The 15,000-nt window shown below is 43.1% G+C and overlaps 1 protein-coding gene across 1 annotated transcript in view; it reads right to left on the bottom strand.

Moving 5' to 3' along the window:
- nrxn1a (neurexin 1a) overlaps nt 1-15,000 on the bottom strand; it is a gene marked incomplete at its 5' end in the record, with an annotated part of 118,744 nt that overhangs the window by 29,606 nt on the left and 74,138 nt on the right. The window contains 6 exons of the mRNA XM_080454429.1: nt 510-681; nt 946-1,127; nt 3,003-3,122; nt 7,521-7,694; nt 8,651-8,841; nt 11,110-11,491. Coding sequence (XP_080310555.1) covers nt 510-681; nt 946-1,127; nt 3,003-3,122; nt 7,521-7,694; nt 8,651-8,841; nt 11,110-11,491 — 1,221 coding nt within the window. The remainder of the gene's footprint in view (nt 1-509; nt 682-945; nt 1,128-3,002; nt 3,123-7,520; nt 7,695-8,650; nt 8,842-11,109; nt 11,492-15,000) is intronic.

The raw sequence follows: 15,000 nt of genomic DNA, 5'->3' as shown, positions 1-15,000 counted from the left end.
TCTTATAAGTAAATTCCGTGCCTCAAAATAGAAGTTAGAGAGCTTTTTGAAGTAAAAAAATAGCGGAGAATTGGCCGCACAAGAAAAAGATGGCTGCCGTTCGTGTTTTGGGCTCACTCGAACTCGCCACCTGATTGGCCAACGTAAGCTGTCAATCACAGAACAATGAGCGACGACGCTGATAGGCCCGGCCGTTTGGCATACAGAGCCAATATTGCAGAAAGGCGGATCATGCCAGACTCACTCCTGAAATGAAATGGAATTGAGATTTCCGGAGGGAGGGTTTACCAGGCTACAGGAAGACTACATGAAATAAAAAACAAAGCTTTAAAAACCACAGTGTGTGAATATCAACATGGATATAACAGAAACAAAGGCTCCCATCTCATCATCAACCCAAAAAACTTAGGCTGGGTTTTTTGAAAGCCAGAAGTGGATTGGCTCCACCCCCCAGCAGGGCAGTGCTGTGATTGGTGGGAACGGGTGGATGTGGACGGGGCAGGGCCTACCTGACGGGTAGCGCTCGATGACTGGCAGGTCGTCCAGCTGCAGGGTGGCGTTGCCTCCGCTGCGGGTGAACCGAACTATGTGGTAATTGCCGTCGTTGACGAACTTGGAGCTCTCCTCGATGTTGATGTCGTCGGTGCCGACGTTAAACACGACTCGAATGTTGCCCTTGTCCTGAGAACGGGGAAAGGATGTGATGTCAGTATTTATGCAGCTAAACAAAGTTCAACCAAGGATAATGATTATTCATAAGTAACTTTAGTAGCAATTATGATATTTTTTTCCCCGGCTTTTCTTGCCTTTTTAAGTCAGGAGACAGGAGACAGGGTGTGTGTGTGTGTGTGTGTGTGTGTGTGTGTGTGTGTGTGTGTGTGTGTGTGTGTGTGTGTGTGTGTGTGTGTGTGTGTGCGTGTGCGTGTGTGTGTGTGTGTGACTCACTATTTGCAGTTGGAGGTAGTCCCCCAGGCCAGAGGCGCTGTCCACCCGGAGCAGGACGGCGTGTTTCTGGTGCGTGCTGAAGCCCAGGGCCAGGCGGTCCGCTCTGGTGCTGGGCCGCTCGTTGGGGGGCCACGTGTACACCACCACCCCTCCGTCACGGCCGAAGATATACGTCGTCCCAGCTGGTTCACACACACACATGGAAAATGTTTAGGTGCCTGTGTGCTACAATATACGTCATGTGGTTCTGTAACATTTTTATGTCAGGGACCCCCAAATTGATATGTACTGGGCCGGAGACCCCCATCTGAAAATATTTTGTGGCAGGGGCCCCCATAAAAGAAGATTTGTGTTCCAAAATGCTTTGAAAATAGCCAATCTGCCGACGAGTTGTGTCGGCTATTTTCAAATATCCTTATTATAAAAATAGGGTTAAAGTGGTTAAACAGTTCCATATATTTTGCTGGGCCTGGGGACCTCCTGGAACCCCCTCAACGACCCCCACGGGGGTCCCCGGACCCCCCTTTGAGAACCGCTGCTATACGCAGTGTGTTCATTGTTCATTGTTTATTGTTTATTACGGTGAAGACCACTCTTCCTGGGGTCCAAACATTCACACTTCACAATCCAATTAAAACTTAATACAATGGCATTCTACCATTACATATTTAAAACAAAACAAAACAAAAATGATTGAAGATTTCGATCTTCACAAATTCTATAAATGATTACATAGTATTACTTTTTAGTTTACAAATCAAGAAATTACAAACCAAAATATTGTATATCCAATTACTCATAGTTCAAACGTTAAACAAGCTAACTAAACCTAACTATTTGACTAATCACGGCTTCCTTCAATTTCTTTGTGAAGCTTGATTTATTGTCTATATCCTTATTATATGTGGCGGGAGCCCATTCCAAAGTGTTCCTGCTCTATACGTTACCGTCCTCTTAGACACATTAGTTCTTGGTATTAAAGGCGGAGTAAAGTGAGCTACATTACAAGCTTAGTACAGAACACTGCAGAGAACACTTCTGACACCTCTTTCCCAAAAGCTTTTGAAAAGGTGTATTGTAGAAGAAAAAAAGAATTAAGTTCTCTTTGCCTCCCAGAGAATAAAAGGAGGACAGAATTTGCATTTTTTTCTTATAATTCCAGCAGGCAGTACCGTAGGTGGCTTTTTTGTAAAAAAAAACACTACATATGCATGGGATATCTTTCATTGCTAGGCAGGCGAGAGAGGCCTGGGGATAAAGCCTAAAGCCAGAAGAGGACGAGTGTTCCTCTCCTTGTTAATTTATGGGGCACAGAGTGAAAGTAGACTTCTGGGGTATAAGTAACAGACAGTGAGAGTAGAGTCCTAGTTAGTGTTCAACAGTTGACACTGCCCTCAGGTGGTGGCTGGGATTAAATGCATGCAACAGAGCTGTGATTTCGATGCCGGATGATGATGTAAAAAGGTTTATACGAACTGCCTTTCTACATAGTTAACACTAAATACGATACAAAAAATATATATATGAATGTTTAGAAAACATCCATGTAATAATGTTGCATATTTATTTAATTTAGGGAGATTCTTTTTTTTTCCCTTCTTTTTTTTTAAAGATATTTTTTGGTCTTTATTTATAGTTTCATAGTAGAGATGGACAGGAAACAGGGGGAGAGAAATGGGGAGAGTCATGCAGCAAAGACCGCCAGGAACGAGACTCAAACCCGCGGTGCGCTGTCAGGGTTATGAGTCTAGGTGCCCGGCCTAGAGGTCCGGGACAAATTTAGGGACATTCTGGACAGCAAACGTAGGCTCAGGAATGCGACAAAAAACAAAAAATCTCCACTAATTCAAGGCTTCATGTGTAATTGATAGAGTAATTTGAGTAATTTCTTGGGTGAACTACTCCTTTAAAAACATACACTATAAACACAATACATCAAAATACACACACACGCACATGCCGAGACATAAATGGCGATATGCCGAGACACGAAGAAGAGATCAAAAATCATATCATCACTCAGGAATGGACAGGAAACAGGAAGTCTGTGGACTCACCATCGTTGCACAGCGGCCCGGCGTACGAGGTCATACTGCAGTCACAGCTAAAGCCCTCCCACTGCTGCAAGCACACTCCCTGATTGGAGCAGGAGTCTTCCTGACAGGTGGTGCTGGGACCTGGAGAGGAGGAGGAGGTGGAGGAGGAGGTGGTGCAGAGAGTTAGGAAACACCCAAAGATGCTTAATTTAGGGAGATAGCCCAACCCACGCTTCACCACTAGGGGGCGAAACGGCACACAAAATGGTCTCCTATAGTGGGCGCCGTCTGGCGGCAGATCTCGCCATCGTCCTATATGTTTATCGGTGCTCTAGATCTCGAGAGAGTGCGTTGCTGGAACAAAGAAAGGTTCGATAACAAAGTGGATGTTCTCCTGATTTTGTCTCTCTGAAAACAAGCCACTTTAGTGTCAGAATGTCCGTTTGGTTCCATTTGTATGCTCTCAGAGTTACACACCCGTAAGGGTCCATTTGGACCCCGGACCTGACATTGAGAAACAGCGTACTACACTATTAGTATAACGTGGTCATGTTCACAGCTGCAGGTTTGGCTTTGGCATCATGAGTGTTGCCGGGAGAATAAAGGCTACTCTGCTGCCATGATGTTAGTAGTCATTAGTAGTGTTAGTAGAGATGTATTGCAAGCTGTCAGATGACTGATACAAGTTGGGTGTACAATCATTATTGGCAGTTTTAACTGCTTAAGCCCTCTTTTACACTGCCAGGGAAAAGTAGCTAAAAAAGCCGATCTGCAAGCTGAAACTGTGTCGCAATGCAACACCTTGTGAGTTTGACGATCGGCTATTTTAACAATTTTTGAATTTCTGTTTGTATAGATCTCTTGACCTTTTTGGAAAAAAGTGATATGCCTATTTAGGAACACCAGGTTGAAAGCGGTTAAGCCTCCCATTCCTTACTATCACAAACACCAGTATAAAATGCAACGTTGTCCTGGGGTAGACTGGATTGGGAAGGTGTTGTGTGTCACTGGGGGAGGCGTGCTAACCATGTGGTGCGCATGCAGGCAGTAGGACTGGATTTGTGGATCAAGGAAAAAAGGATTAAACATAAGAGGTCAACAAAGAGGTGAGAGTTACGTTTGAAAGACTTGGCCCTCATCTCAATACTCTATCCTCAGTAGTCTTGACAGGATACAGGAAGAGTGGGCACCTAGGAAAAGTGGGCACCTCGATGTTAAATCCCAATTCCCAAAATGTAAAAAAAAAACCTAGATTTTGTTGCACTGATAAGAGCAATGGTCACCGAAGTATGGCCATTTGAAGTGTTAAACACTGCTATAACACTGCTGCCGAGCAGCTATGCACTTGCAGCTTCAGCAATTACAGCCCGTCCCATAAGACCACCTACCACTTTTGAGGCATTTAGCATACTGGGAACTGGAGTTTTGGCTGTTTAAACCCCAGCCAATAGGAACATAGAGGGGGCGGGGCTTAATCAATTACAGCCTGTCCGTATTGGCCGTCCAAGTGCACCTAAAACTGTACGTTTTGGGCGTTTAGCATGCTGGGAACTGGAGTTATGGCTGTTTAAAGCCCAGCCAATAGGAACACAGAGGGGGCGGAGCAATGGTACACCTGTTACGTTTGTGATGTCCACCCACCGTCCGATTCCGGTTCTCGGTTTTAGCTTAAAAATTAGATTTTTAGGCCAAAATAGGGAAAAACACGTTTTTTCACACGGTATAAAAAACGGACGGAGAGCTCTGGTTCTATTTTCTTTAATCTGGATGACGAACAGTTATCGTCGTTGTGTATACCAACGATCTGAAACCTGATCATAAGCTAAGCTAAGCTAAGCTAAGCTGGCCTGCGTAAGAGCGGCGGAAATACGCAGCCGGATATGACGTTTGGATGTTTGGACCCTGTTTTGGGGGGGTCGAGAGAGAGAGCGCAGAGGTCGATCTCCGCTCTCTGCTGATCTCTGCTGGTCGATCTGTCGTGTGTGTTTATAAACATAGCCAGACAAACGATTTAAATGGATATAACAATTTTGTGACCGGTTGAAAAGGTTATAAAACAAGAAAATCGCTGGCACTGGGTGAGTACATTATGAAAATACTCTGGCAATCAAAGAGTTAAGAACATTTTCAAAATATATATATTTTTTAACATTTTGAAAAATAACGGGTAATTTATCATCGAGATGCCCGCTCTTCCTTGGCGCTCACTCTTCTGGGTACCGTTTGACATATAGGACAGATAGAGCATTGAAATACCACCAAGGTTATTATGGGAGCAGTCAGTGGGGGAGGGGTTAGCGAGCATGCTGCTAGACAACCCAGGTGGTGGGAAGGTGCGGTCAGGCTCAAGTCAAGCAGCGGTGATGTCACTACTGTGATGACGTCACTACGGCAGCCAGGAGGGGACACTTCTGACCCCGTGACCTTTGACTCTTGGATCGCAGGGGATCCACACAACATTGGGCACCACTGGGAGGTTGTGCACACGCACGCACACACACACACACACACACACACGCGCACGCGCGCACACGCAGACACACTCGCAAATGCATACACGTTTCCCGCTCTCACACGTGTGCAACTTACACACACACAAAGCGATCTACCTTGCAAGTCAGCTTTCATCAATGCAACTTTTGTTGGCCCTCAACGAAAAAAAGCAAAGCAAGCAAATAAAGTTAGATGGTTAGTCAAAAACACACACACAAACACACACAGATGCTGGTGACTTCAACTGAAAACAAGAGGCAGAGAGAGGGAGAGCGCTGCAGAGAGCACGATAAAAGAGAGAGAGAGAGAGAGAGAGAGAGAGAGAGAGAGAGAGAGAGAAAACACTGTGCAGAAAGATAAAAGAGAAAATGAGAAGCGAGAGTATAAAATTCAAACATCTAAAGCTGGGTTAGAAGGTTAGCCTAATAGGAACAGATAGAATGAGTTAAAAGAAAAACGAAATGCCACAAACAATTGCCAAACAAAAAAGAGATCAGCATCACATATGCACATGGATTAAAGCAAAATTAAATCTCATGACTTAAATGTTTTGTTAGGCCAAGTCCTGATCTGGATTTTGAGCACCCAACACTATCCTAAATAATCAGCATAATAAACCCATTTATGTTCTTGAAATTGCAGATTGAGGCTTTAACACATTCCCTGCCAGAGTTTTTTTTTTGTATTCCCACCCAGTGCCAGCATTTTTTTTATAATTTTTTAACATTTTTAAAAAAATGTTTAAGTAGTCACAAAATATTCTCTGTGATCACCATCCTCACGGTGATCCCCTCATTACACACACATGAGTCTTGTAGAATCGTGGAAAAAAAATAATCCGATGGCGGTAATCCGTTCCATAATTGCAGCCATTTGAAAAAAGCATGTTTCACCAAAAAATACATGGTAAAAAAAAAAAAGTACACAGGAGCCGAGATACAGGATTTTTAAGTAGTAAGTTAACCAGGGAGTGAATGGAGCAGTAAATCTTTGGATAGTGATATCTCTGGTTCTGTGTGGAATAAAAAAAAGAAAAAAAAAGTTTTTAAAAAAAGAAAAAAAACGACATGTCCGTCTTTGGCGGTAAACGGGTGTATTTTAAAAGACGGACATGTCCGTTTTTTGGCAGGTAATGTGTTAACCTTTGCTTTTTTTAATTTTTATATCTCAGACCATCAGGGTTTTTATTGAAGATGCTCCAGAACATGTATTCTGTTACTAGTTTGACCGATTCAAGTTTGACCAATCTGCAAGCTTGTAGATCTTCTAGATCTAGCTTATTTTCGGTGCGTGACATGCTTCCAATAGAAGACATGCTGGACTTCTATTGGAATCCAAATGATTGAAACCAGTCGTGGTCAGCAGCGGTGAACAGGGATCAGGCCAGCTTCTTTTTCTTTTGTGTTTTTTTTTTTTTTTGTTCCGATACCGATACTAGTATCGGAAAAGCTGCCGATAATGCCTAAAATGTTTGGTATTGGTGAGTATATGGCAGTCTATGCCAATCCGATACCACATAATTTATCATGTGATGATATGTCATTTATAGTAATCAATTATTTTGTATTTTAAGTGCTGCGGTTGATGTTGCACTGTTTTTTTTTCTTTTTCTTTTTCTTATTTATTCCAGATGAGTGGTTCTTAAATCTTTTAATTTCAAGCACCCCCATAACTCTGAGTGTGTACAAATGGAACCAAATGGACCCATAAGGGTCCATTTGGTTCCATTTGTACACTCTCAGAGTTCCATTTGTACACTCTCAGAGTTCCATTTGGTTCCATTTGTACACTCTCAGAGTTACAGACCTGTAAGGGTCCACTTGGAACCCCCCCCCAAGGAACCCTGAGAGTCCCTGGACCCCACTTTGAGATCCACAATCCTAGAAAAAAAATTTGAATCACACATTGGTATCGGATCGGTACTCAGTATCGACCGATACGCAAGTTATCGGAATCGGTATCGGGAAGGAAAAAATTGGTATTGATACATCTCTAGTTTTATTTTTATTTTTTCAGATTGAATGTGGAGGAGCTGGGTCTTCTCACCTTCACAGCCTCTCTCCACTTGTCCCGTGGTGGCCAGGGCGTCGGCCAGCAGGTCTGGGAGTCGGCCGTTCAGGTCCACCGTGGCTAGGCAGCCCTGGAAGCCCTCGCGGGAGTGGACCAGCTTGGGCAGGTCCCGGTACATCTCTTTGGACACGCCCCCCACGTACAGGTCACCTATGAGAGAGAGAGGGCGGCACGCACGGCACCAGAGTTTGAGTGGCGGACGGGCACAACCAATCCGGAACCTTTATTCACCCATATAGGTCAACGCTGCATCACGTCAAGTAAAATAATTGTACTTGACAACAGCAATAGCGCGCGCTTGTGTGTGCGTGTATGTGTATGTGTATGTGTGTGTGTGTGTGTGTGTGTGTGTGTGTGTGTGTGTGTGTGTGTGTGTGTGTGTGTGTGTGTGTGTGTGCGTGTGCGTGATTGTATTACTATACTTATGTAGCTGTGCCAGTTTTGTGCACCGAAAACGGTGAATTGTAAGATCTGCTATTTTAAGTACAGTATAGGGTTAGGCTTAAAAATGTTCGCCCCAAAAAAAGAGTTAGAAATCGCATTTATAAAGTCTACCAAGAATGTTGATGTCCTCACAAACGTGTGTGTGTGTGTGTGTGTGTGTGTGTGTGTGTATGAACACAAACATGTGTGTGTGTGTGTCAGTCCCATGTGTGATTGGGTTGTCAAGTTGAATTTGTGCATGTCAGTTTGCTCAGACATCTTCGTCGGTCTTCTCGTGTGTGTATGTCCGTACAATCGTTACTGTCCGTTTCTGTCTGTGTTTATGTGTGTGTGTGTGTGTGTGTGTGTGTGTGTGTGTGTGTGTGTGTGTGTGTGTGTGTGTGTGTGTGTGTGTGTGTGTGTGTGTGTGCGCTTGCGTGTGCACAGCACGCTCGACAGTCCCATGTGTGATTGAGTTGTCAAGTTGAATTTGTTCATGTCAGTTTGCCCGGACATCTGTCGGTCTTCATGAGTGTACTCTATGTCCGTACACCCGCTCCTGTCCGTTCCTGTCCGTGTGTGTGAGTATGTGTGTGTGTGTGTGTGTGTGTGTGTGTGTGTGTGTGTGTGTGTGTGTGTGTGTGTGTGTGTGTGTGTGTGTGTGTGTGTGTGTGTGTGCGTACCCTTGAGGTCGAGGTTCTTGGCTCCCATGGTGGTCTGCGTGGTGACCTTGGTGTCGATCTTGACGGTGTGGAGGTTGTTGGTGTCCCGGGAGATGAGCACGTTGTGCCAGTGGTTGTCGTTGAGCGGCATGTTGGAGTTGCCTTTGATCAGGTGGGCTCCGTTCCCCAGGTCAGAGATGTAGTGGAGGTAGCTATGGGTGGGCCGCACGACAAAGAGGAGCACAGGGACGATGGACAGAGCGAGAGAGAGAGAGAGAGAGAGAGAGAGAGAGAGAGAGAGAGAGAGAGAGAGAGAGAGAGAGAGAGAGAGAGAGAGAGGGGATGTTACTTGATAACCAAACTTGCGACCAGTGGTGGAAAAAGTACTGAAATGTTTTACTTAAGTAAAAGTATCAATTCTGCAATGTAAAAAATACTCTGTTAAAAGTAAAAGTCCGGAATTCAAAATTTACTTTTAGTACAAAAGTATTCAAATGATTGTAGTGGAGTAAAAGTACAATATTTTCCTCTGAGATGTAGCGGAGTAGAAGTAAAAGTCTTGAAAATTGGAAATACTCCACTAAAGTAAAAAATACCTCAAAATTGTACTTAAGTACAGTACTTAAGTAAATGTACTTAGTTACTTTACACCACTGCTTGCGACCATTCATAATCAATCCTGCACTTTATTTAACGTATCCTTTACTACTTGAAAGTAAAACTGCACTTTCTACACAACTCACATAGTATAAGTGCAATAACATATTGCACACAAAATTGGCACAATAAGAACTACTGATTTAGAAGACATTTGTAGAATAGGCCTCAGGTCTTAATGGGTTAAATGACTGACAACACTGTGTATATACTGTGACCTTGTGGTTTATCTCAGGTTGTTTTTCTCTTCTCTCAGGCTATCATAAAAATGACCAAAATAACGATAACAAAAAACTGTTTAAAAATACACTTTTTTTCCCCTGTTGATTTCCTGCTCTGATAACAGAGCAATCGGTTTGATTCATTTTCCGATGTTGTTATTTTACCAACAGTTTCTTTTAACGATCCACATCCTGATATGAGTGTTATGAAGTATTTTCTGTACATTGAGAACTATGGTATAATAATAATACAATTGTTATTGTACTAATATTATTATTTACTCAGAATTCTGTCATTGTGACTGTGTCAAACCATAGCCTCAGTGTTACAAGATACCAATCTACACATTGCATTGAAACACTGGTATGTCTGCCTCTTGTAACCTTTGGTATTTTATTGGGATAGTGTGTGTGTGTGTGTGTGTGTGTGTGTGTGTGTGTGTGTGTGTGTGTGTGTGTGTGTGTGTGTGTGTGTGTGTGTGTGTGCGTGTGTGTGTGTGTGTGTGTGTGTGTGTGTGTGTGTGTGTGTGTGTTTGTCTACGTATTTTGATGTATTGAGTTTATGGTGCATGTTTTTAAAGGAGTAGTAAAAGGACTTATTTTCTATCAATTACACACCCCATGAAGCCTTGAATTCTAGGAGATTTCTTTTGTTTTTGTCGCATTCATGAGCCTATAATTCGATGACCTTCTGGTCGGTCTACCGGAGACTCCGGTGGTCATCAAATTTTTGGCTCGGAAATGCGACAAAAACTAAAGAATCTCCATGAATTCAAGACTTCATGGGGTGTGTAATTAATAGAACATAAGTACTTTTTGGGGTGAATTACTACTTTAATGATCCCTGAGTCTAAACAAATAAAGCTGATTTATTGATTATCGTGATTGCATCGCTATTTTTGCTATTTTGTCATGTGTCATGAGAAGCCAAAACCAAATAATTTGACTCTTGTATAACTGTGTATGGGATGTAACAATGTAAATCTAGAATTTTTTATCTGTATCTTGAATATTAATCGACAATTACAGTGAAAGTACGCAGAGTACACAGAGATAATACATATCCCTCGCACATGTGCATATTCGACATACAGTAGTATATTGCCAGGTTCACTGCTTAATCCAGTGGTTCTCAACCTTTTCAGGCCACGACCCCCCAAAATAATCATATTTGAACTGGCGACCCTCAAAATAATCATATTTGAACTGGGGACCCCCAAAATAATTATATTTGAACTGGTGACCCCCAAAATAATTATATTTGAACTGGGCAGCCCCAAAATAATCATATTTTAACTGGGGACCCCACCAGTGGCCCTCAAGGACCACTGGTGGTCCCCGGACCACTGTTTGAGAACCACTGGTATAGTTTGTTGATTACTTTTGATGCAGTAGTGGTCTTTTTCTTTTCTTTTTCCCCCCTTTTTTTAAGGTATTAAAAAGGCCTTAAATTGTCACTTCACTGTCACCAGGGGACCCCCCCCAAAATCATGTGGGGACCCCCGACCCACAGGTTGAGAACCACTGGCTTAATCAACCGCTATTACAGTAAATTCACATAATAAATAATATAACTAAATCATATAACATTTCCCTGCTCACCCTTTGACCAGCTCCACCACGATGAAGTCGTTGCCGTCCCCGCGGTTGAACAGGACGAGGCCGTCGGGCGAGGTGGTCTTGAACTGCAGGAACAGGTGCATGGAGTAGTAGGCCTGCAGCGTGGGCAGCGTGACGAAGCTGGAGCGCGAGCGGAAGGTCACCGGGTCGGCCACGATGCTCTTGTAGCCGATGACGGCGTTGAGCTCGCAGTAGTCGATGTCGCCGTTCTTGCACAGGTCGATGTAGGGCATGCCGTTGAGCGTCAGCCCTTGCAGGTGGCCGATGAAGTTGGAGGGCACCGCCGGCATGAAGCGCTTCTCCGTCACGATGCCCGTCTCTATGTTGTGGAACTCCAGCTGGGTGTGGTCGCCCGCCATCTGACCTGGTGGGTGGGTGGTGGGGGACAGTGTTGATTTTGACAGCAAATTTTGATTTCGTTTTAGTCACAGTCTTTTGAATAAAATTAGTTTTTGTCATATTTTAGTCATCTGACATGTTTTAGTTTTTGTCTAGTTTTAGTCGACTAAATATCATACGATGCTAGTCGACTAAAACTACAGCTGATTAAAATGTATTTTGGCGGTGCCTTGATGGCGCCGTAATACCTGATTTTACACTTGGTTGCATGCTGAAAAAAGCCGATCTACAAGCTCACAACGCGTGGGGGGGGGGGGGGGGGGGGGCTCAGGTTAAAAAGGTTGTGTCTGCGCCGGCCTGCGTCCCAAGTGTTATTCATCAGAATCTATTTGACTGGACAAATACCGTTTGCACACGCAAGCAAACTGACTTGGTTGGTTCACTAGGTATATAAATATCTATATAAGCAGATGTCTGTCGATTCATCCATCCATCCATAATCGTCAACATTTCATCATGACTCATAAAGATAATGTGGTTGATGACTGTAATAATAATATTCATTTTAACTCACTGTCATCATCATTATCGTATTTAATTGTGACGGTCAAAGTTCACTTTCAGCTGGAACATTGACGCAGCTGCACTTCTACTCGTGAAACAGACATACTGTACAAACATACAGTATCTAGGAGACCAGACTATTAGCTGTTAAAGCCCCACTTTTGAGATACACAAATTATGGGATTCAAAGGGAATTATGCCATTTTGTGTCCGAAAAAGTACTGTGAAGAACTGGTGCACTGGACTCGGAAGACTTAAGATTCCTAAGTAACGAGTGAAGATTCTTAAGCATGCAGAATCAAAAAAGGGAACATCACAAAACAACAATCTAACAACTTAAACCCTACTTAGTTGACCGGGGTCCTCCAGGGCTCCGTACTGGGCCCACTTGTATTTCACACAACCATTTCTGATCCACTCAGATTAGGAAATAACGTTTTGAACTCTTGGGCCCAGGGGAGGGCAAATCACTTTTCTGGATTACCCAGCAGATGGCTGCTCAGATGAGAGAGCAGTTAGGGGTTAAGGTGTCTTGCACAGGGAGTCAGGGACACTTTGGCACGTAGATAGGCGAGCCGAGGCTTGAACCGGGCAGCGACCTTCCGATCACCAGGCAGCCTCTATACCCTCTCAGTTACGGCCAAACTCACTATTATAAATATTCTAATACTGAGCTCAATCCCATGACATTTCAGTTGTGCCATCGTCACTGTGGGCCTCACGGTGCCCGAGCTGGGTGGGATGGCAACAGTCCCTGCTCTGCTTGAGAGGGAAATTCGCAAGAGGGGAGAGGGGATGAAGCCCAGGAGCTCCTGGGCTCCTTAAACTTTCACAAAATCTAAGTTCTCTCCAGTCTCTCCTGGGCTCGTGAGACCATCATCGTAATATACATATAATATACACAGTACAACCACATAATATTAGAAAATACGAAATAAGAGTGGAAGATTTAAGTCTCAAACATAGCACAGGAGCTGGACCCATGAAGGTATTGTTTTTACATTACAAGAAAAAAACATGAAGTCCTCATTTAATCCTTTAGGGAACTCAAGTCTGTAGAGAGTGAATCCAATATGTCTCTCTCTCTCTCTCTGTAAGAGTAAACTGTCCTGTCCTGTCCTCTTTTCAAGGAATTCACTACTTCAATACCCTGAAACTTCAGCCGTGTCCCGTGGCATTGAATCGGCGGGCTACCAGCGGCACTGTTTTCATCAGGATCTCAGGGTATTGAAGTAGCGAATCCCTTGAAAAGAGGACGGGACAGGGACCGTTTGGTTCTTACAGAGAGAGAGAGAGAGAGAGCTATATTAGATTCCCTCTCTCTACAGACAGAATAAAGAAGAAGTGATGTCGAATCGTTTGATGGGTCCAGCTCCTGTGGTATTTTTTTTAGCCATATATTTTTCAGTCTTCTATTTTTGATCTTAAGGGGCCGTTCCCACCCGAGCTCTGTAACTGTAATGATAACCATAACGTTATCGTTCACCGATGTCTTTGTTGTAGTTGTGGTTTGATATGAACTCTGCCACCCACTTGAGCTAGAGCGATTTTTAAAACTATTATCTTTGTAGTTATCGTTTTAGTAATAGTGCTGAGCACTGTTTTTTTCCTCCCAATAAAGAGACTACTATGCACACTCAGTCCCTGCAAAGATACACATATTTGCATAGTGCTTGGCTAATCCTTTGTTAGAACTATTAAATCATCTCAGAGTTCAATCTTAAGTGGCAAATGTGAAGAAAAAAAGGCACATTCGCTTTAAAGCGTGAACAGCACTTTACAGTATGTGGTTATGCAATATTTTTGTCTTTATTATGAAGATAATGGACTGCTGAGATGCCATGACATTGAGCTCAGAGTTTGAATATTTCTGTTTATTGATGACTGTGATTGTATGTCATTTTAGGGGGTTTCAACACTGACAAAACGCCCCAAAAAGCATTTTGTTGTTGTCGAGTGGAAATCTCAAATCTCAAATCTCTCAAATGAGCACATCTTCTTCAAATATGTTCCGATTTCAATGAATGATACATCATATGAAAGCTTATATTCTCTACTTTAATAATCTGAAAAATGCTCACTTGTGGCATAAACCATTGTACTCAGTCACAAATGTCCAAAACTGTTGCCAAAAATGGCCGATCCACATGCTCCAGACGCGTTTTGAGCTCGTAGATCGGCTATTTTTGCTCCTTTTGTTTACTATGACGAAGTAGGGCATTAAGTTACAAAAAGAACCAACATACAGATATGGAGGTTTTTGCCCAACAAACAAAATGCAGTGGGAGTGAAAGTCAAACGTAATCCCAAAAATACAGATACTCAAGTAAAGTACAGATACTCAAAAACTTCACTTATAGGTACAATACTCAAGCAAATGTACTTTGCTACTGTCCACCACTGGTAGTGGTGGAAGCCTGGGTATGGGTGGGGGGGGGGGGTACACAACCAGCCAGGGTGTTTTCTCCAGATCTGGGAAGGGAGCCCAGAGTCTGGTCCACATTTTGACAACATGCTTTAGAAACAGAGAGAGAGGGGGAATGAATCAACATGGACGGCCATTACATTTACATATTGGCCCGGTAGCGTTCTGTCTCAATAAAGCTTTCATTCAGTAATGTATGTGTGTCATTTTCAGACCTTGTGGACTATCAAAAAAAGAGTGCGGTTTTAATTGGGATTTTGGGAGGTGGTAAATCTGCACAGTAAAAAAAAAATCCTCAGTTGTTCAATTTAACTCTGAGAGTTAACGCTCTCAGAGATGCAAATGGGTTAGGGCTGTGGTTCTCAACATTTTCTGGATCAGGGCCACAGCGGCCCACCAATCTGACCACTTTTAAGAGCATTATCAGAGCATGTATATTTTAATGATCAATCAATCAATCAATCAATCAATCAATCAATCAATCAATCAATCGATTGTGTTCTGGCTTCTGGATCAATGGAACTAACATAGTATAAATGAAGTTA

This window comes from Gymnoscopelus braueri, assembly GCF_963280865.1.
Source record: "Gymnoscopelus braueri genome assembly, chromosome: 17".
Lineage (NCBI taxonomy): Eukaryota > Metazoa > Chordata > Actinopteri > Myctophiformes > Myctophidae > Gymnoscopelus > Gymnoscopelus braueri.
The sequence above is the reverse complement of the archived record's forward strand: the minus strand, read 5'-3'. Positions and strand labels throughout refer to the sequence as shown.